The sequence below is a fragment of the Pituophis catenifer genome, unplaced genomic scaffold, assembly GCF_029215685.1.
Source record: "Pituophis catenifer annectens isolate HBS135680 unplaced genomic scaffold, rPitCat1.0.hap2 SCAF_6, whole genome shotgun sequence".
Taxonomy (NCBI): domain Eukaryota; kingdom Metazoa; phylum Chordata; class Lepidosauria; order Squamata; family Colubridae; genus Pituophis; species Pituophis catenifer.
The window spans coordinates 7,621,920-7,643,469 of record NW_027256886.1 but is presented as its reverse complement, the minus strand read 5'-3'; the positions used below and the strand labels follow the sequence as shown (position 1 = coordinate 7,643,469).

Here is a 21,550-nt window from a genome sequence, read left to right as displayed (position 1 = left end):
TTAGCATTGCAAACTTATGTCTCTTGAGTTCAAAAAGTCATATGCCACTGCCTTCATCAGAGAGGCTGACTGCTGATTTTTATTATAATCACTATCCATATCTTAAATTCCCTCATTATCTCCCTTCAATATTCTAAGGCAGGGGTGTCAAACTCGATTTCATTGAGGGCTGCATCAGAGTTGTGTTTGACCTTGGGAACCGGAGTGGCCAGCTCAACGTCATTCGTGTCAGGGGTGCCTGTGGGGGCCCAAGTGCTCTGCTAGCAAAAATGGGCTCCAGATCTCTGTTTTCAGCTGCGACAGTCTCCTGCACCCCTCTGCCAGTGAAAACGGAGTTTGGGAGAGCTGTGCACAGCCTTTGCGAGCTCTGTTTTTGCTGGCCGAGGCACCATGGGCCGGTCCTTCACTGTTTCCAGGGCGGCCCTGCAGGCCAGATCTAAGCATTCTGCGGGCCAAATCTGGCCCACAGACCTTGAATTTGACACCCCTGTTCTAAGGAGTCTGTCTCTGCATAGTTTCACATGACCAGCCAAAGTTGAGTATTTGCTGCTGTGAACCTGCCCAGACTTTGAGATCAATGTTAGAAGTGACATTTTCTAGCCCCAAAGCCATGAGGCTGGTGGATACTAGGAACGCGACTTTCTGTATTGTGGGTTTTATATTTTTGGAATTCATTTATATTTTTGGAGATACAGGTAGTCCTCGACTTAACGACCACAGTTTAGCCAGAATTTCCATTGCTAAGCGAGACAGTCGTTAAGTGAGTTTTGCTCCATTTTATGACTTTTCTTGCCACAGTTGTTAAGTGAACCATTGCTTCTGTTAAGTCAGTAACATAGCAGTAAAATGAATCCAGTTTCCCCGTTGACTTTGCTTGCTAGAAGGTCACAAAAGATGATCATGTGACCCCAGGACATTGCAACCGTCATAAATATGAACCAGCTGCCAAGAGGCCGAATTTTGATCACATGACCATGGGGATGCTGCATTGGTCATAAGTGTGAAAAACAGTCATAAGTCACTTTGTAAAGTGCCGTTATAACAGTCACTAAATGAATGGTTGTAAATTGAAGACTCCCTACTGTTCTTAAGAATGTCATCTAATTCTAAATGTTTTCCTTTGCTGCTTCTTAATTTCCATTTTTTGTGTCCTTTCTTCTTCCAGGCCGTTTTTGCACACCCAAGACCTGTACTTTGTATTTGTTCAGTTGCTGTCCAGCGGCTCTGCTTGGTTTGCCATAATCATCATAGTTGTCACTTGTTTATTCCTTGACGTTGTGAAAAAAGTGTTGTACAGACACCTGCAGCCCACAAGTACAGAAAAAGTCCAGGTAACTTTTGCTTATAAGTGATTTGATTAACGTTTAAGTTATTGGGAAGATTACATTTTTGAGCCTTTCTCTGGATCTTTATTGCTATTTTGCCTGCAGTTCTTAATTTACTGTGATCCTATGGTGAGTAATTTTTTAAAAAAAAAAAACTACTTTCCAGTATATTTAAATTTTTAAATGTAAATTTTTTGTTTTCCTCTTGGTCATATTGCAATGTCATGAAAGTATTAATAAAGCTAAGGGAGAAAGATTTCTAAAAATTCTTAACTGAGCCAATGATTCAGTTGTGAACTAGTTCCATTCTTGCCAGCTTAATTGCTTATTATTAGTGATGAGTAAATATTGACTTAGCATCTATCAGAATGATTTAGTAATACATGTAATTAGTGTTATCAAACAATTAGAGGTAGCTACTTTTTCCCAAGATACATAGATTTCTTGCATGGAGAATATTTAAAATATACTGTAGCACAACCTAAAGAATAGCCTTCCCCAACCTAGACTCCCAACAGATGGATGAATTATAATTCCCCAAATTCCCAGATGGCTGTGGAATTCCAGAAAAAGTCCATGCATCTGGAAGACAGATCAGATACCATTCCCAACATTTCTTTGCCTTTGGCAGTTGCTTGGAAAAGGGGCTGGTAAATGTTTGGAAACCCAGCAGGTAAAAATACTGTGAGGAATGGCAGGATTAATAAATGTATTTTGAAAGAGATCAGATCCTGCTGAGCGTAGGTTGTTTTTTTTTTAAACTTTGGGGAACGGAGAGTATTTTAAAAATCTGCTCTGTAGTTCTGCTTTCCCATATTTGAGTTTATCGTATGATCACTTATTGGTCATCTCTAGCTTGGAGAAAAACACTTTTCCACAGTTTTGTTGAGCTGCTCTGTAGTGCATTTTCTGGGAGGTGTTGCAAGATTGCTGATGGCCATTTGGCTTCCGTTACAGAATCATTTCCAATGATTCCAGTAAAATCTGGCATTTCTGAAGTGAGAAATGTCAACTTTCTCTGTGGTTCACAAATTGCATAATCTTTGCAATGCATTCTATAGGTTTTTAGCTACGTTTCATGAAAGCAAAGGATTCTTCATCAGTTTGCCACTTAATGAAAAATTACGCCTGTACGTTGTTCTTACGTGCTTGTTGGAACCATATGCTTACTTACAAGCTGCTAAAGTTAAGGTAATATTGACCATCCCATAGTTGGACATGCAGTAATCATAAATTCATTCAGCAGAATAAATACGTGTCAAGAGTTTGTTGCAGAAATCACATCCAGAAAGCACACACAGATAACTGATTCAGCAGGATTCATTAACTTCTCTTTATGTATAAAATAACACATACAATACCAACAGCAGATTCTTCCAACGTGGTAGTAGTTACAGGCAAAAAACACAGGCAGAGGAGAGAAGAGTTTTCAGTTTCATTTCAGAAGACTAGTTTAACTTTGCACAGACTCAGATCTCAGCACAGTGTGCTTAAGTGTCTGTTTCCAAACAGTCCCCATTGGCTGATCTGTTGCCTTGCCTATTCATTGGCTGATCTTGTTACCATGCCCTATTCCAGTTCATGAATATTCTGTCAATATGCTAGATCAGGGGGTCTCCAAACTTGACAACTTCAAGACTTGTGGATTTCAACATGCTGGCTGGGGAATTCTGGGAGTTGGAAATCCACAAATCTCTTAAAGTTGCCAAGTTTGGACATCCTTGTGCTAGATCATTCTTCCTTTTTTCACATTAGTTAATGTGTGAAAGTGAAGTGCCTCCTTATTTTTTTTAAATGGCAGTTGATTTTTTCCTTTGAAATCCATTTATTAGGAGAGCCTGTGCAGTATGTGTGAATGTCCTTGGATCTGTACAGGATGCTGTCAGCTGGTCTTCAAACTTCTTAGCAACATTAGGCTGTTGCTGTACCTAGTATTCCTCCCACAGACAATTGACGTGGTGTGTGCTTTGTTTATCTTGACCAAAACCACAGCAGCTCATATTAAGCAGAGAGCTATAAAGAGACAAATGAACACAAATAAAAGGCCAAGGTTAGATTACCTGCTCGGTATCGCCCGTTCCTACTTTTTTAAATGTAGTTATTTAAATAACATGGCAGTCCTAATCTCTGTTTAAAATCTCCTTCCCAATCACCCCTGTGCAATTACCGTATTTTTCGGAGTATAAGACGCACTGGAATATAAGACGCACATTAGTTTTTGGGGAGGAAAATTGGGGGAGGGGATTCTGCCTACCAGGTATTCATCTGGCTAGTCCCAGCACATTAGTTCGCTCTCTGGTTTTGAGGTTGGGGCTGTGCTTCTAAAGCACAGCTGATTGTTGGAGGGAGCTCCAGTGACTAAAGCAGACAAAGTGTGGAAGGGCTAAGAGAAGGCAGCAGCTTGAACATCACTGGTATGGAATAACAGTATTGCTTGAGAGCAGGGGTCTCCAACCTTGGCAACTTTAAGACCTGTGGACTTCAACTCCCAGAATTCCTCAGCCAGCTTTGCTTTACTGGCTGAGGAATTCTGGGAGTTGAAGTCCACAGGTCTTAAAGTTGCCAAGGTTGGAGACCCCTGCTTTAGAGAATGGGACCCATAATGACATCCTTAACCTCTTAAAAGCATGGATCTGAACAGAGCACTTGCACTTAGAGATCAGGCAAGACTGTTTTTCCTGTTTCTTTCAGGAAGGTGTTTCTGTATGCTTGTAAGCATTTTATTTTCTTCTTCCTCTCTCTGATGTGCAATTTATTAATTTGTCCACATGGCAGGACTGGATCATGTTGGGAAGTTAATCCAATATATGTGCAATAATAAAATAAAATGATTACTCTGTATCAGAAAGCTTCTGTCTTCTTGCTTGACTTGAACAGGTTGTAGGTTCCTAAATGTTGCTAAACTAAAACGTCCTCCTCCATTGGCCACTCGACCCGGGGCTGTTGCGAGTTATATTTCAGCAAAATCTGGAAGATTCCATGTTCTCCATTCATGTCTTATTTGACAGGTGTTGGCCAAACTAAAATCAATCCCTGCTTCCAGTTACACTGAATCAAATCTGATGAAAGTCCCCAAGTTACGTCTGTTGTCCTCTATAATTGTATGCAGCCACTGAACATAGCTTCATTTTTAAGGAGAAAGAAATAGACACTTGTTATTTAAGGCTAACTTTTCTGCTTTTCTTTAAGCAGAAATATTTTATTATATATATTTTGTAGTCCTGCTCAACAAACAGCTTCTACTTTTCACTCACCTTTTATTGGGATTTTATTTTTAAATTATAAGAACTCTTTTTATGGTAAGGTTGTCCAAAGATGATAAGCATGAAAAGAGCAATTTTGATGATAAAGGGTTAGTTGAAGTGCAAAATCCATGTAGAAAAAAAATGCTAGATAGATTATAGTAGAGAAAGTGATACAAGAAAAGTCCAGGTCCTTATAACTGTTCTAACTGGTATCTTGAGAAAAAGCAAGATCAAAATCTTCCTTTTTGACATACTACCATAAAACACTTCTTGCAAACTGATTTCAGTACGTGTACAATAGGTGAGAGAACCTGCTTATGATCTCAAGCAGAATAGGATAGATATAAGAATCTTACCATTCATAGTGACAAATGCCCTTAACCAGGTCCATGTCAAAACCTTCGGCTGCATTTATATAAGTAATCCTCGACTTACAACCACAATTGAACCCAAAATATTGGGTTGTTGAGTGAGACAGTTGTTAAGTGAGTTTTGCCCCACTTTACGTTTTTCTTGCCACAGTTGTTAAGTGAAATCACTGCAGTTAAGTTAGTTGTTAAGTGAATCTGGCTTCCCCATTGACTGCTTGTCAGCATCTGAATTTTGATCACGTGACTATGGCGATGCTGCCACGATCATAAATGTGAAATAAGTCACCTTTTTTTCCCCAGTGCTGTTTTAACTCCAAACGATCACTAAATGAACTATTGCAAGTCGAGGACTACTTGTACAACCTTCTAAAGGGGCAGGATGTGATGGTGGAGTAAATCTATTGTGTGAACCCAACGGATTTAATTATTAACCACCTTAAACATCTTGCATGTACCCAGCTAATAATTGCTATTCTCAAGCTCTGATGAGAAGTTTCTATGATAATGTTCAGATCATTAAAGGTGATAATACAAAGTTCCTATTGAGTAAGCCTGTTATATCGATCTTCAAATTATTTTTATGTAATTAACTTGACCTTCATGGTAGACTAGGAGTCTGGCTTTTTAAAATCTATTACTTGATTTAGAAAGCCATGACATTTCTTGTGGAAATTGATACTGAAAGTCTGAGCAAAATGTACTGTTCAAAAGTAGTTGTAGTCCTTTTAAAAATTAGCTATATGTAAATGCCTCATTTTTAACTTTAGAGCAAGAGTTGACTGCCTAATTAAATTACATTCAAACAGCAAATCTGTGATCATTTGATTATACTACTACTTCATCTGGAGGGAACAAGATTGGAAAAAGCCAAGTTAGAATCATGTAGTCACATAAAGATCTAGATTTTTTTTAAGTGTTTAAGAAATAATAAGATTTGGTTTATTTATTTTCCTAAGAAATCCCAGTTAGTAAATGGAAGTCCAATTCTATTGACATAAAAGCTGTGTTTTCAAGACAATCTTCTACAAATTACTTCTTTGCATTGGAAATACAACCACTGTTTTGAACTCTGATCACAAACATTTAAGAAGCCCTTGAAAACCAAATTTATTTGCATCCAGTATCTATTTTAAATTTGTACTTAATTGTGGGGACGTTCCTGAACGCCTGTTTTGTTTACCGTGTGATATTTGCATATGCCAAAATGGCTGTTTTTCAATCTAATTGGAAGTAGAAATGCAGTTTTGACTTTACTGTTTTGTATCTTCTTGCTGTCATCTTCTATGCCATTATGTAGTTCGTAGGAGGGGGAAAAATACCTCTAAGGGAAAACATCTCAGTAAGAAATCCCCCTTTTTCCCTTTTTTAAATAAGATGTGGTTTATCCAACTCTAAATCTCTAAATCTAAATGCAACAGCAGCTTTAAAATACGGCAGCTAAGACTGAATGACATAGATGGTTTTAGAAAATGGCCTGCTTATATTGCTTAATGCATTGTAAGCCGCCCTGAGTCTCCGGAGAAGGGCGGCATATATAAATCGAACTAATAAATAAATAAGTCTCCTATGTGTAAGGAACACTGGTTTGCAACACCAACAACAAAAATTAAAAGGAATCGTAACCAGGAAGTGAATCTAGCACAAATTCCCCTTAAACAGTGCAGATGGGTATAAATACTGCCTGTATTTAAACTGTGAACCAGAATTCTTCTCTGTATCGATCAAGTTGTTCCCCGCCCTTAATCCTTCAGAAACCAGTGTCTCTGCACATACCTGCTTTGCAAATGAAAGTTGTACCTTTTTGAGAACTTTGTCCTGTGTCTGCCTTTTTGAACAAATGTGACTACTTCTCACTGATCTGTGTGTTCCATCCCTTCTTTGTCCACTTGTAGATGTACTCCAGCAGAGTTGCTTTAAGTGAGGAATGCATCGCACTACAGCCGTTGTCCAGGGCAACGAGTCAGCTGAGCAAAATTAGGTAGAGTAGGAGGGGCAGTTCTCCATCCAATTTTATGCATGATGAAGGTCAGCTAACCAGCACTTAAGAGAAGGGGAAAAGGCATGTTGGACTCTAGTGTGAACTGAGAGGGCAGTCACAGCTGCACATTTGGTACCTTTCTGACTTCCCCTTAGCTTTGCTACTTATGTATGTTCGCAGGCCAAATAATAGCATGTGTTTGATTTCTTCCCTAATACTTCTTGGGAGGGAGGGGCAAGGGGGAAATTGCAAGCATGATAATCGGGTGCAGAATCCCAGTCTACTCCGTGATAAAGATAACATTTAAAAAAAAAAAAAAACAAGCATGGTCTATGCGCTTCTGCCTAACTCAACCATCCACAATATTAACGGTGCATGTGGCATGCACTGTCAAATAGGAACAGCTGCGGCAAGAGTCTGTCCTTTGTAGATCATTGTGTCATTTGCTAACTAGATTCTTTCTCCTCTTACTATCTGCGTAGCTTTATGTTTATGGTTTGTGTCTAAGTGTATTACGGATATTGTCTACTTAACAAGACAGTTGATGGAAAGGGAATGGGCTGGGTGAGGACTTTTGCAGTTGAAACCTATAGCTGATTTATTGGCTCAGGAGATTAAATTGCCCAGAGATGGGATGCTAGAGACTAAGCATCCCATCTTTGGGCAATTAAGATTGAGCCGTGGTGGGGCAGTGGTTAGAAGACCGTATTGCAGGCTAATTCTGCTGACTGCCAGCCTGACCGACTCAGCCTTTCATCCTTCTGAGGTTGGTAAAATGAGGATCCCGATTGTTTGGGGGAAATTAGCTGACTCTGTAAACCACTTAAGAGAGGGCTGTCAAACACTATGAAGTGGTATATAAAACTAAGTGCTATTGCTATGTATAGGAGTAATTTGCACCAATATGAAAGACCTTGTTTTCAGTTTCCAGATTTATTGTTTATCAGTGTACAATATAAACCAATTTTTACCAATCAGGGAAATGTCCAGTTATGTGGACTTCAACTCCCAGAATTTTTATCTGTGACTGTGAATGCCTGAAAAGTTTGGAAGTTGAAGTGTCTCTTATCTTGCAAGTGCCCAAGTTAGGGAGAGATGGTGTAAAAGATGTGTGCCTCTTTAAGACGTAAGACTGACATTGAGCATGGTCTAGTTTTCTTTAGCCAGCCAAGATTTACCCGGTCCTTCTGCATGTGTGTCTCAACTTGTCTCATCCCCTCTTGCCTTCCATCAGCACCAAATGATGGTTTAACCATGGTAACTGCTTTAGAAGAAATAACAAAATGATGGTGATTCTGTGCATCAAAAGAAGACTCGGTGAATAAGGAGCATTAAGACATCCAGAATTAATGTGCCCCTCCAAATTTGGCCAATCTATTGGTGGCAAGAGTAGAGCCTTAAGGGTCTGTCTAAAGCATACCTTTTACATCAGTCTCTTTCCAATGATCCATCCTCTTATCTATCTAATAGGTTGAAGGCCAATACAAACTAATAAATATCGGCAGTGGCTTTATTATTGCAAACACGAAATGAGAGGGCCGAATATATTAAATAGTAGAGGTTAACCATATACCTATAGACAGTATGTTGATACGCAAGATACTTAGATCCCCTCTTTGCTCCTGAACTAATTCAAAGCACTAAAAACCCCTGTGATTTTTAATGTTTGAATGTTATTCATCTAATGGGAAAGTCATAATAATAATAATAATGTCATAATAATGTGGAATCAAAAACACAGAGGCCAAAGCAAATAATTGAGGTTCACTGCAGTGTTTATTAAACAATGTGTATGGGGGAGGGGGGTCTTTTCCAAAAGAATAGTGGGAGATAACCCTGAAGACAAAGCGATGCACTCATTCATACATTTCAGAAAGGGGGAGAAAGGGATCTAGGTATACAAATGCATAGTCATGTAAACATACATATTCATAATCAATAGATCTCAGATTATCTCCTGTCCTCCTACTGTTACTACCTTCAAGAAGAGAACGATCGTCTTAAAAACATAATAGTGGGTTGCCAGTAACAATATGACAAAAGCAACAACGGTACATTGGAATATCTGCAAGAAATATCATTTGCCTACAAGGAATAACAGAGTTGGAAGGGACCTTGGAGATCTTCTAGTCCAACCCCCTGCTCAAGCAGGAGACCCTGTTACCATTTCAAACAAATGGTTGCCCAATCTCTTCTTAAAAACCTCCAGTGTTGGAGCACCCACAGCTTCTGGAGCCAAGTCCTTCCACTGATTAATTGTACTAACTATCAGGAAGTACTGGTGGGAACACAAAATAGACAAAACAATGGAAAATAAAGATGCTAAAGTGTTCTGTGACTTAAGAATTCAAAAAGACAAGCACCTGTCACATAACACCCAGATTTAATAGTTGTTGATAAGAAAGACAAAATTTGGATAGTGGACGTAGCAATACCTGGAGACAGCAGTATAAAAGAGAAAGAACTGAAGAAAGATCACAAAATACAAAGACCTACGAATAGAAGTAAAACAACCATGACAAAAGAAAACAAAGATACTCTCAATAGTAATAGGCTCCTTGGGTGCAATCCCAAAACGTCTGGAGCAGCCGTTGAAGACCATCATTGGCATTGACAAAATACCCATTAGTCAATAGCAAAAAGCAACTTTACTTGGAACAGCTTACATCTTGCGATGATACCTTTTTTTTAAAAAAAAAAAGTTTTTTATTTTTTAGACAAACAAACATTTAATACATCAGTTTTCTTTTCCCTGTGACATCTCGGTGTTATCTTCCAAAGTTCTTTCTTTTTCTGTATAGTTGTCATTACTTCTATCTTGATCCTTATCCAGTCCACAATATCAATTCATCACTGCGACGATACCTTTAATACCATGGAACAACAACATCTGTTTATTTCAGTTCCTTAGGAAGGACTATATTGGTGGATATGAATGCCAAATTTAGTCTTAAACATCTGACTGACAGACCAATCAGAAGGAGGAGGAAGAAAGGAACAGTGGTAGCAGCTAGTTAGTGCTTTTACTAAGGAATAGTCTAAATTTATTTGTTTATTTAAATAGATTTTCCATACTTAATAAATTATGTCATTTCCCAAGATTGTAATTAATTTCCATATCACATAATCATAAATCATAGAGCTGGAAGGGACCTCATAGGTCTTCCAGTCCAAATTCATAAATTCATTTTGACATTCCCTAGTAAATTGCCCATTTTCTCTTACTTTTAAGGGCTATGCAAGATGCAGTTTGTCTCCTGTGAAATTAACAAAAAAACTAAGATTAATCATAGATCATTTCATTCATAGTTAATAGGCCCCTAGATTTCAAGGATGTCTTCGGTTAATTCTGAAACTGTGAATGAACATTCATTCAAATATATTTGAATAAGAAGAGTAAAGAGAAAAGGTATATTTGCTGGGGATGTTTGGAGATCAAATCAATACCTCATAACTGTCTATCTTTCCCAAGTGTCTTTGTAAGTAGAAGATTAAAATGTTGAGGGAATATTTTCAAAGATGCTGTAGGCTTTCTAATAAACATCCCTAGGTTTCCTTTTTTTTTTTGTCTCGCACAACTTTATAAATTTTACCCTTTGCTATCAACTGCCAAAAATCCAGTTCCACTTGAATCCACTTGAATCTATATGTACTGTTTTCATTTGAAAACACTTGTGACTTCTGCTGCAGCCAGGAAACACCCTAGAGAAAAGGCCACATTTCAGTTCTTGGTTACAGCAGTGTATCCCAACCTTGACCATTTGTGGACTTCAGCTTCCAGAGTTTCCCAGCCAATATTCTGACTGGGGAATTCCTGGAATTGAAGGCCACACATTTTCAAGTCGCCAAGATTGAGAAACGCTGGATTACAGGATAACATGTCAAGTTCCCCTCTGCTTAAGTTTCTGATTCTTGGAGAGCCACATCACAAAGCCTAGATCATTTGTTATTTGTGAAAGACACAATGTAATCTGAAGTTCAAAGGTGATACTGTTTTGCACATTCAGTTATATTGGATTTTGAAGTTTTTTTCCTCCTCGCAAGCCTAGAATTAGGCCTCCATCAAAGGTTTCAGATTTGTAGGACCAGAGGCAGACAGGTATTTCTTGGGGAATATTTAAGGTTAATGTAATGACAAAGAAATAAATTCCTGATTGTCTGCCTTGAATTTAAGAGGCAAATTGGACAGGAATCCAGAGCAATAATAAACCAACATAGACCTTCAGTTGGGCAGCCAACTTAGAGATAAAATAGAAGTTGGAGATTGTGTGTGAACCACGTATTGAAGCTCCTTTTAAGAGACATGCATATAACAAGCAGTCTTTATTAGATATAAACCCTTGATTTTATATTCCGTTACATGGATTTATTTATTCCAGAGGTGGGTTTCAGCAGGTTCTGACCAGTTCTGGAGAGCCAGTAGCAGAAATTTTGAGTAGTTCGGAGAACCGGTAGTAAAAATTCTGGCTGGCTTCGCCCCCATCTATTCTCTGCCTCCTAAATCCCAGCTGATCGGGAGGAAATGGGGATTTTGCAGTAACCTTCCCCTGGAGTGGGGTGGAAATGGAGATTTTACAGTATCCTTGCCATGCCACGCCCACCAAGCCACACCCACAGAACTGGTAGTAAAAAAATTTGAAACCCACCACTGTTTTATTTCTTTGGTTGCATTATCAGGAGCCTATTCATTTTTATCAATTTCTGAGACAGATTTGTTGTTCTCAGTATCTCATTCACTCCGGCTGAATGTATGCTGAGTGTAGAATTGGAGTGGGCTATTAGACTACTTCATTTGCCCCCATCAACCACAAACAGTTGATTTTTGGCAGCAAGATTTTTAGTATGTTGTTCAAAACCAATGATAGCTCTGAGAAAGGAAGGCCTGTGACATTAAACTATGCATTAAAGTCTGTCTCTTCCCCCCCCGCCGCCAATCATTCTGAATTTGTGGTAGCGCCCAGGAGTAGAAATGGAACCAGTTTAATTCCCACTCCCAGTCTTAAACTGTTGCCTAAAACACAAGTGTGTGTTGGGGAGGAAAAATTTCATCATCTCCCTTCTGGTGAAGTCATTCTGAGGTCTCCAGCTAGCAAAGAAAAGTATGCGTCATTCTCTTCCGCCCCCCCCCCCCCCCCCCGTGGTGAAATCCAAATTTTTTTACTACCAGTTCTGTGGGTGTGGCAGGGGAAGAATACTGCAAAATCCCCATTTCCTCCCCACTTCTGGGGGAAGGATATTGCAAAATCTCCATTCCCACCCCAGTCTGGGGCCAGCCAGAGGTGGTATTTGCCGGTTCTCCGAACTACTCAAAATTTCCGCTACCGGTTCTCCAGAACGTGCTGGATTTCACCCCTGGTCCCCCTCTTGCTTAAAGTCGGAGATATTCACAGGACAAGAAGCGCATCCATGACTTTTCTGCTAAATTTCTGCAATTCTACAAAGTGCAACATTCGGAATTAGTTCCATCGGCTATGTCTAATCTGCCTTGGATTTTCTTGGGTGGTAAGACGGAGAAGAAAGTGTCTGGTTCTTTTGATATAGCTGGGCCACTGGCTCTCCATCATTAATTAACCTTTTTTTAGAAGTCATCCTTTCAATAGATTTCAGTTCTACACAAGGCCATCATCATAAACTAGTCAGGTTCTAGATTCTCCCATGCTTGAAGTTTTATTCTAAGACTCAGTCTTAGTTCCTGAGACAATGCAAAATGTGGCAAGCAGACATTTCCCTTCTGTTGCTGTGCTAAACTCTGCTTTGGCAAGACCCACTAACATCAAACATCTTCGTAATCTATAAGATGCTTATTCTAATATTGGTGCTTCAATTCTACATAAACCATGTATGTTAACCTCCATGTTGCTACACTTAAGAAAATGACCTGGATGAGTTTGTTCTTAATCCCAAAAAGAGGATCAGAAATCTTTCAAGAGCTTTTTTTTTTCCCTGTCTTCTGATGAGCAGAGGAAGACGACTCAAATAATACAGGATACTATTGCCTTAAAAAAAAAAACATTATGGATCCATGGCAGTGCCTATTTTCCATGTCCTTTGACATGGTTGAAATTTTGTCGAGGTATTTTGGTTTATGTTGAAGAACTTGATTGCTATCAGTAGTCACAATGTCAAGTTCATTGCACATCAGCTTTTTTAAAAAAAATCGGGCAGTCCAGAGCTTTTGGGGCCACAGAGCTGAAACCTGCATTACATCAATGTTTTAACCTTCCAGTGTGGAAGGTGAGGAAGCTGTTATTTGCAAGCCAGGTACCCATCCACGCGGTCCTTGTTTTGTGTCAGGCTGTAATAATATGTAGTGCTACCTTCTGTTGGGTTTGAGTGGGAGATAGAATTTTCCTCCAATTTGCTTCTTCCTAAAAATGATCTCCAAGCAGGTGTGCATTTCAGGAAAGGGCTTTATAATAAATCTTCCTCGGTAGTCCTCTGGGCAATCTTAAATGTTACAGTGGGAAGGTTTTGGGACTTTTGGGCATAGATGGTGGAGGAGGATGGGCACATACTGGGTGCAAAGGAGCAATTTATAATTGCTTGTTTGTGAGTCAAGGATCCTGTTTGGGTCTTCTGTTGGCAAGACAGTGTAAAAGAACAGAATCTGGTTTGGTTTGGTTTTGGGAGCGGGAGATGATAACATTATTCAAAACTGGGATAGAGGGTAATTGGGTCAAACAGTTTGAAGAGATACAGATTTACTAGCATCTGTCTTTTCCTCAAAATTTCATTCATGGTTAGCTACAAGTAAATATTTGAAAGCGAGAATCATCTGGTGGTGGTGGTGGTGGTTGTTGTTGTTGTTGTTATTATTCTACAATGTCTGTAATTCCAAAGCTGGATTTTCCAGCTTTAAATCTGACCAGATGACAAATTATCCCACTTCTGTATGGGATTTACAACAGAAAACTGGCAATTAATTGTTAGCCAACCTTTTAAGTTCAAGCTCTAATGAAACAGGCAAATATTTTCATTTGAGAAAAGGGAATTTTCCAAGTATTTCTGAGCAATATTGGGATATTTCTGACATGGATTTTAAAACTAATTTCTAATTTAGTTATGTAAACAATTGCTGCCTCTTGTTGTTAGTCCTCAGTGTCTCATTAACTTCTTATTTTTAAATCCTCAGTGCCTTTTTTCCTAAAAACCAGTTTCACGCTAATTTTAAGTCATTCTGATGATGAGGCATTTTTTTTCCAATTTCAGCTGAATATCCTGTTTTTCCTTGTTTTTCCTTAATGACATTGATTCTTGTCTCAGATAAATAAACTGTTTTGTTTGCTTTGTTCTCTCTTTAGAGTTCTTGTGGCCACTTTGTGCAAGATGAAAATTATTTCCAACTCTTTTAATAGCTGCTGTCAGCACTTTCCTCTCTCTTTGATTGTATACCCCAGGCTATTTTATATGGAAGGAGAAAAATGGGTATGAATAGAGAGAAAAATAGATAGCGGCACAGTGGCCTAGAGGTGAAGACGCTCACCTCCCAGTTCTCACATCTTCTGGCCTTCAATTGTCAAATAGGCAAATGTACCATTACTATATAATTCTCAGAATATTTATAGAATTAAGCTTCCCAACGCTTACATGAAATACACAGAAAACGCATGCAAGCTAAATCGGAACTGCATCTGTGCTTCTAAAATGTCTGTAATTGTACTAGCAAAAACCAAAGATCCTGGTGAGGGTTTGCTAATTTCTCTCACTCTTGGTTTCCCTGTTGTTTTTTTTCTTCTCCCCCACAGCTTACTAAGACAAGTCCAGGTGTCAACTGCCTGGAGTCCATGTGTTGCTTCTCCGATGGGGAACCAGCCTGCACATCTTTTAGAAGAATGCTGGAGCGAATAATGGGACGATGCAGCCCTACCCGAGTCAACAGGTGTGGAATTTCTCTGAAATGCCTTTGCTGCAGACAGTTCTCCTATAAACTGGAACACGATGAACCGACAACTATAGATGTCTAGTTTCCTAGACAGGAAACCCATCTTCCTAGGTTCAGTCTGGGATCTTCAGAGGAGATCCAAGTTTGTGCTTTGAATGTGGGGGAATGAGAGATCGTTGCGTTAACTGGTTTGTTGTTGAAAAACCGGTTGAATTTTGTTTTGTTTTTTTTAATGACACCGTCTTTTCTCTGATCCTGCAACTGCTATTGTGCCTTTAGTAGCTTTGGCGTTATACGCTGTCTCAGGCTCCCCTGCTCTTTTCAAGCATCGGCCAGTGATTCACAAGCGTGCTTTTCCTTGGCTCTGAGCTCTCTGTGTGCATCATTTTTGCCTTTCTACTTAATGTGCGCATTTCAGTCTAGTTTCTCCCCTTCCCTTATACGGTATGTCTTTTTTTTCCCCTGAAAGTCAGACCACTGTCCTAGTTTCCTTTCCCTTTAGCTGCTTTGCCTTTTGAAATCGGAAGGCTTGTCCTGTGTTTGATCACCATGTGTCTCCCCTTCTAGACATGCAACCAAGCTTCCTTTTAGCTCCAAGGTTTGTGTTCTCTCCCCTGAAATTTTCATTACCGGGGGGGTGGGAGAAAAGTTTGGTAGCTTTCCTCTATTTCTTGTTCATCAACTGTGAAAGTCAATTACTTTTAACAATACGAAACAAAGCTCGCATCTGAGTAAAAACATAATAATCTAAAGCCAGCCCAAATTATGATTAAAAGTAGACCTTTTTTAAAAAAAATAACATAAAGCCATTCAGAAATAAATGCTAAGCATATATTTATATGTTCGCTAATTTATACGGGTCTGTGGGATTTTGTGTTTTTTTTTAAATTTTGAAAAGATCCTCAACAGGAAGATCAATGAGAACAATTTCTTAATTTACAGAAGTTTCTATCTTAAAAAGAACACGTGAAAACTCTACGGAGATGTTGTAGAAAGAGAAGGTTAGGAAACCCCAGTCTTTCTGTACGCTTGTTTAAATGTCAGGTTACGATTGTTTTCTTCTTTCCTCGATGATATTAGCCACCATCCTCTGAAGCATCAGCTGAAAGCACCTTGTTCCATCTTGGTCACAATTAAACAGCAGTTTGAGCTGAGATAAGATGAGATCAAGCAAATTATTAGGGTGAGATTCTCAGTTTGGGGGAGACAGACATGAACAAAGAGAAGGTGTGGATGTCCTGCAATCCTCTTTGGATTGCAAAGAAAAGGAAGATACTGCTTTCAAAAGATCAGGAGAAACATCTGAAGATCTTACCGATGGCCCACACAAGTTGGAAGTCCGGCTACCAGGTCTCTATGGCAACAAAGCCGAACAACCATTGGATGGCATAAAGAATTAGTTTTCTATATTGATTTGCTGCTATCTATTGGTCAGCTGGATGTTTGCAGTCCTCATTGAAGGATGCAGTAGCTTTTTACCAGTAGCTAGTTACTTTAAGAAAAAGTTGGAAAACTTACTGTGGTGACTTCTAAATTGTAATTTTCAGTGCTCAGCTCTTCTGAATGTTTCCTTCTCTTATTGATTTTTTTTTTATAAAAAAACCCCAATATCCTCAAGTGTGTTAATCTCTCTGCAGCTCCATTTTAAGTTTTTACTAAAGTGATTATTTTTTCCTTCATAAAATGGGACTGTTACAAGCCAGGTTTTAAAAAAAAATAGTAACCTGTCTCTCTTTGGAAAGAAAGAAAGAAAGATGTATAAAATAAAATATTTCCTAGACATTTTTAAAAGGAGCAGTATCTGATTGATCTAACATTAGCTTTTTCTCTCCCCTGGGGGAATGATTTCCGATAAAAGTATATTTGCACCTCTTGGATATTCTCTACCATTAGAATGCCTACCTGCCACTACTATGCTTGGAGTTTGTATCGAATGAGGTCTTGTCAGTGTCAGGGCTGCCTGGCAGGAGGGTATGCAGTGTGTCTCTGTAATTCACCCAGCAGAGACACTTTGAACTCCTTCCTCTGCAAGTTTCAGGATTACTTCAACCCAGAGGCGTACACACCAAACACAGAGCCTTGGTCAAACCATCATGGTTGTTGCCTGTTCTGATCTAGGCTTCCCACGAGCATGAAGCAGACTCCTTCTCCCGACAAAAACCCCTTTTTATTAAGTTACTGTGAATTCCTCTCATTCACATCCAGCAAAGTCTCTCAAGGGAGAATTTACAGTCACAGACTTTATCTGGCTTAGAGATCTGCCAGGCCGATATCGTCAAAACTTGGCAAGGAGTCTCTGAGAGTCACGAACCAATTAAGCAAACTAATTGTTTCCTGCAAACTCCACTCCCCTTTTGCTCCTCTTTATTCCCTATGGGAGGGGCCATTCACCATCCATCTGTGGCTTTACTCCTGAGTCGACCCTTGTTCCTTAGCTGTTCCCTTCTCTTGGCAGCTCTGCGTATGCGCACACTGGGAACAGGCACCAGCTTTTTCTTCTGCCTCAATTATCTCCGATTCTGAAGGTAGCTGATAAGCTGTCGGACAGCCCGGGCCCCATCTCTGCCTCTGACGCAGAGCACTCATCAGAGCCTTCCCCAGACTCCAGGACTGGCCCATGTTCCTCCCCAACCTCCTCACTGTCTGCCACCAGCTCCACTGGCCGCTGGCAGGCCACAACACTCTTTACTTTTTAACCAGTCCCTGTGGATAGTCCTGCTTCATCCCCATGGTCAAAGAGAGCGACCTTGATTGCACCAGAATTTTCATATCAATCTTTCATGTCCACCTTTTAAAATGATTGTCATCCACCTCGTACTTAACATAAGAGAGAGTTATGTTTGTTGTCACTGTTGGGTTGAATGCATGCCACACACGTATCCCATTCAGACAAAAACATAGCAGATTCATCCTCATCATATGCTAAGCTTGGTTGGTGTAACTCCGGATAGTCTTTTTCTCTGGTTTAAGTATAGCGTGGGACAAGAGATTGTGCAAAACCAGAAAAAAATGTGATTTAATTAGTTAATGATGAATTGCGTGCAATCTGAACACAGCCTTGGGTGGGAAATTGAAGTTAATTTGGAGAGGTTTACTCCTATCTCATTAGCCCCATCTTACGTCATATCGACAATGTGATGCTACATTGTTGGAAAGGAAACAAGTGATATATTCAGAGGTCTGTGCTATCTTGTACGTTGAGAGTTTAATATAAAATGTCACTGAGAGAGAAGCTCATAAATCCTAGCTATGGTTCTGGCAAAAGGTAGGTATCGCCAGCTTCAAAATCAACTGTAAATAAATACATCTTGTGATTTTTTTTTAAATGTTTTTCTGTTTTCTGTATCTTAACAAATACAAGGATATGATTTGACTCTCATGTTTGATAGAAGATGAAGTACTCCTCCCTCATCCGATCTGCATGCCGATATGTGGAAGACGGATTGCCAAAATAGGACTTTGAAATTCTGCTGGGTTTTCTCTCCAATTAGAACAAACTTCTAAATTGTCATTAATTTATTATTTTAAAATACAAGGTTTAAAATTGTACTGCCTTCCAGGCACTTTGAATGGGGTCTAAACTAAACTGAAGCATTTCATAATGCAACCATTGATCTTACTTGAATAGAACTTGATTCATTAAAATCAAGGATTTAAGGGTAGTGACAATCTGGGAGGGTCCAGTCATTTCGCAGATTTGGTTGGAACTAAAACTATGCGGACATACAACCCTTCCGTATTTAGTTTCCTACCTAAGCAAAATACTAAGAAATGCATATTTTCAAGGTACAAAACTCTCACACACTTCGTAACCATTCCTTATGAGCAGGCAGAGTTACAAAGTGAACTTAGCCTTCTATTTTGACTTGAGAATGTATTAGTCACATTTCTTGCAATAGCAGCTCACCTGGATATAAGCTAAAAATATTTTCCCAGTGGTTTACAGAAATGATCCATGATGCTTTACAGAAGTGACCCAAATAAAATGTGTTCTGCATGCCATCTCTTCTTTATTTGTTCCATCGTGAGATAATTAGTAGTATAGATGGAACAAGGTTTACTTCATCTGTGTGGCATTAGACAACCCTCCACATCTGGCTTTGTGGAGATGATCGACCTCGTCTGAAGCCCATTAAAATACCCTCCACTTCTCAGGTGAAGAGTCCAAGACTCATTGGCAGATGTACAGTACCCAATACCCTACACCTCGAAACTGATTTCTGTGGTCTTTAACCAACTACTAGGGAAAGTTGCGTTGCCAACCAAATCATCTTTGTACTTCATATTCTGTCAAATATGAGGATCAGAGTACGAAATCAAATGTTGAATAATTTGGATGAGTGATCTCATATTTCATCTAATTGTGTGCTTAAATGCTTGGAGTATAAAGGAAAGAGATACGGTACCTTACCTTCTCTTTTAACAGAATGAACATCTATTTTAATTAAATCAATTAACGGAGCCTTAGAGCCATTTCTTGTTTTCATTGTGCACAGTTTTCTCCAAATCATCAAAATCTGTTCTTCATGTCTCTTCCATCCAATTGTCTCTTGCATTGATTGCTCCAAATCCAATGTTGTGTTATTAAACATATCCATTTGCAGTGTTTTGCTCAGCTGATTTTGGGTGGCTGGGGTATTTACATGTTTACATTGGGGGGGTGGGGTTTGCACACCAATTATAGGATTCCTTCAGTTTCTTAATAGCTCTGCTTATGTGCATAATCAGCATTCTGGATGCATGAGCCTGCTAGAATACAGTGGCATGGCCCTGTCTTCTATGAGAGGGAAAGGCTTTAGAGCAGAGGTGGGAAACTGTGGCCCTTGCTGGTTCAGGAATTCTGGGACTTGAAGTCCACAAGTCATAAAGGGCCCATGGTTCCCCACTTCTGCTTTAGAGCACGCCTGTGTTTACATAAAACCTTCACGCCTAAGGAACTCTGGATTAGAGTAACTATATAAAAGCAAGTCACATTATAATTGATCTAACAATATGGGTCTTCCCAAGAACTCATGCAACCCTACCATTTCTGATCTTGGTTCTGGGAAGTTTCAGCATCTCTGTGCCTAATTTGCCACCAGAACTTTGGATCATATCTTAAGTCATTTGGGATATATGTTTCTGAAAACACCTCTGGGACCAAAAAACTCAGGTTTCCCGTCAGCAAACGTTTCTTTCTTGTTATTACTTTAGATCATGGAGCTCTACGGAACCTTTCTGTACCAGCGACCGAAGCTTCTTGACGTTATCCACAATGGAATCCATTACTTGAGACTTTTCTCAATGCCTTGTGGAAAACCATGACATCTGGGTTGTAACCAATCTACCGGGCCCCTTGTGGCATCCTTTTTAAATGTCATGGCCAGGTTCATTTATTAGGAAGGGGGGGGAAAAGATTTAAGCCTGGTTATTTGGAACAAAAACTGCCGAAAAAGCGTACATTCCAGTGGAGACATTAGCATTGTTTAGATGGATGCTTTTAATTTTCCATCGTCACATTAATAATAATAGGCTAGAAACCCTTCAGAAAGGCGACTGCTTTGGCTCCCAATTATCCACAACTGATAATCAAAATATGAGTGGCTTTGCTAAATTGGGAAACGGTATTCTTCTACTATTCTCCACAAGCTGAATAGATCCTCCTTCATAGATTGTTGTAGCTAATTCTGAAAGATTTTCAGCATCGAGTGGAAAAATGCATACTCTGGGGAGAGAGAGAGAGAGAGAAGTTCCCTGAGGATGGACTCCAGCATAAGCCCAAAAGCTCGGAAGGATAAGCCTCTGGTCCCAGTGACCGACTCAGATTGGATCCTGCAACCTTATCATGGGACACGTATATTTACTTTCATTTGTGGGGGGGGGAAGGAAGCTGTTAAATAAATTAGCTTTATTTCTGGACATTCTTGATTCAAATTTGGGGGAAGGGATGTTTTTTGAGGCATTACTTCTTTCCTTTTCCACTCCTCCCTCCTCAACATTAAATAACATTATTTAGTCCCATTATACTCTTGTTGAGAGCACTTAAGAATTCTCCCTGATTTTGCAGGGGCGGCAAAATAATAATAATATGCAGCCGTACTTGTACATAGTTTATATCAAATGAAGCGCATGCTGTTCGGGACAATAAAGAAGAAGATGGCCTTAGCCAAAAAAAAAAATTGCGTTTGAATTCTTGATTTCAATCAAAAGGCTTGGCGGGCTAAAATGCCACAAAAGGACTATTGAAAACATTCGCTCCCACATTTTTCACGAGATGAAAAAGTTTGGCATTTATTACTCCAGTCCCACCTCTGGCAGCAGAGAATCCATCATAAATGAACAGGGTTTGGTTGTTGTTGTTGTTTTTGTCAACAACGAATTTCACAATTTGAGAATGCTTCTCTGGGTCCCTGCAGATAAGTGATAAGGTTATCTTCCCCACCCCATGCTTTGGGGTGCGGTGGCCCCAAATGGCCTCTTGCTTCCAAAATTAAGCAATTGTCAGAACCCCCCACTGTGTAAACACTCTGATCATACGCTTGCATACCTTTTAGGAATGTCAGTTCCTTCTATTTATATTTTTTATGCTGCTTTTTCCCCCCTGTTACGAGCCAAGAGATTGATTCAATACAGCAGTGGTTTTCAAACCAGAGAACTTTAAGATGTGTGGACTTCAACTCCCAGAATTCCCCAGCCAGCATGGCTGGCTGGGGAATTCTGGGATTGAAGTCCACACATCTTAAAGTTCCTAAGGTTGAGAAACATTGCCA

At 39.5% G+C, this 21,550-nt stretch overlaps 1 protein-coding gene across 1 annotated transcript in view; it reads left to right on the top strand.

Annotated features, from left to right (window-relative positions):
- ATP11B (ATPase phospholipid transporting 11B (putative)) overlaps window positions 1–20,701 on the top strand; it is an 86,227-nt gene extending 65,526 nt beyond the window's left edge. The window contains exons 28-30 of the mRNA XM_070944873.1: window positions 1,166–1,331; window positions 14,665–14,798; window positions 19,995–20,701. Coding sequence (XP_070800974.1) covers window positions 1,166–1,331; window positions 14,665–14,798; window positions 19,995–20,073 — 379 coding nt within the window. The 3' untranslated portion in view covers window positions 20,074–20,701. The remainder of the gene's footprint in view (window positions 1–1,165; window positions 1,332–14,664; window positions 14,799–19,994) is intronic.
- Window positions 20,702–21,550: the final 849 nt, after the last annotated feature.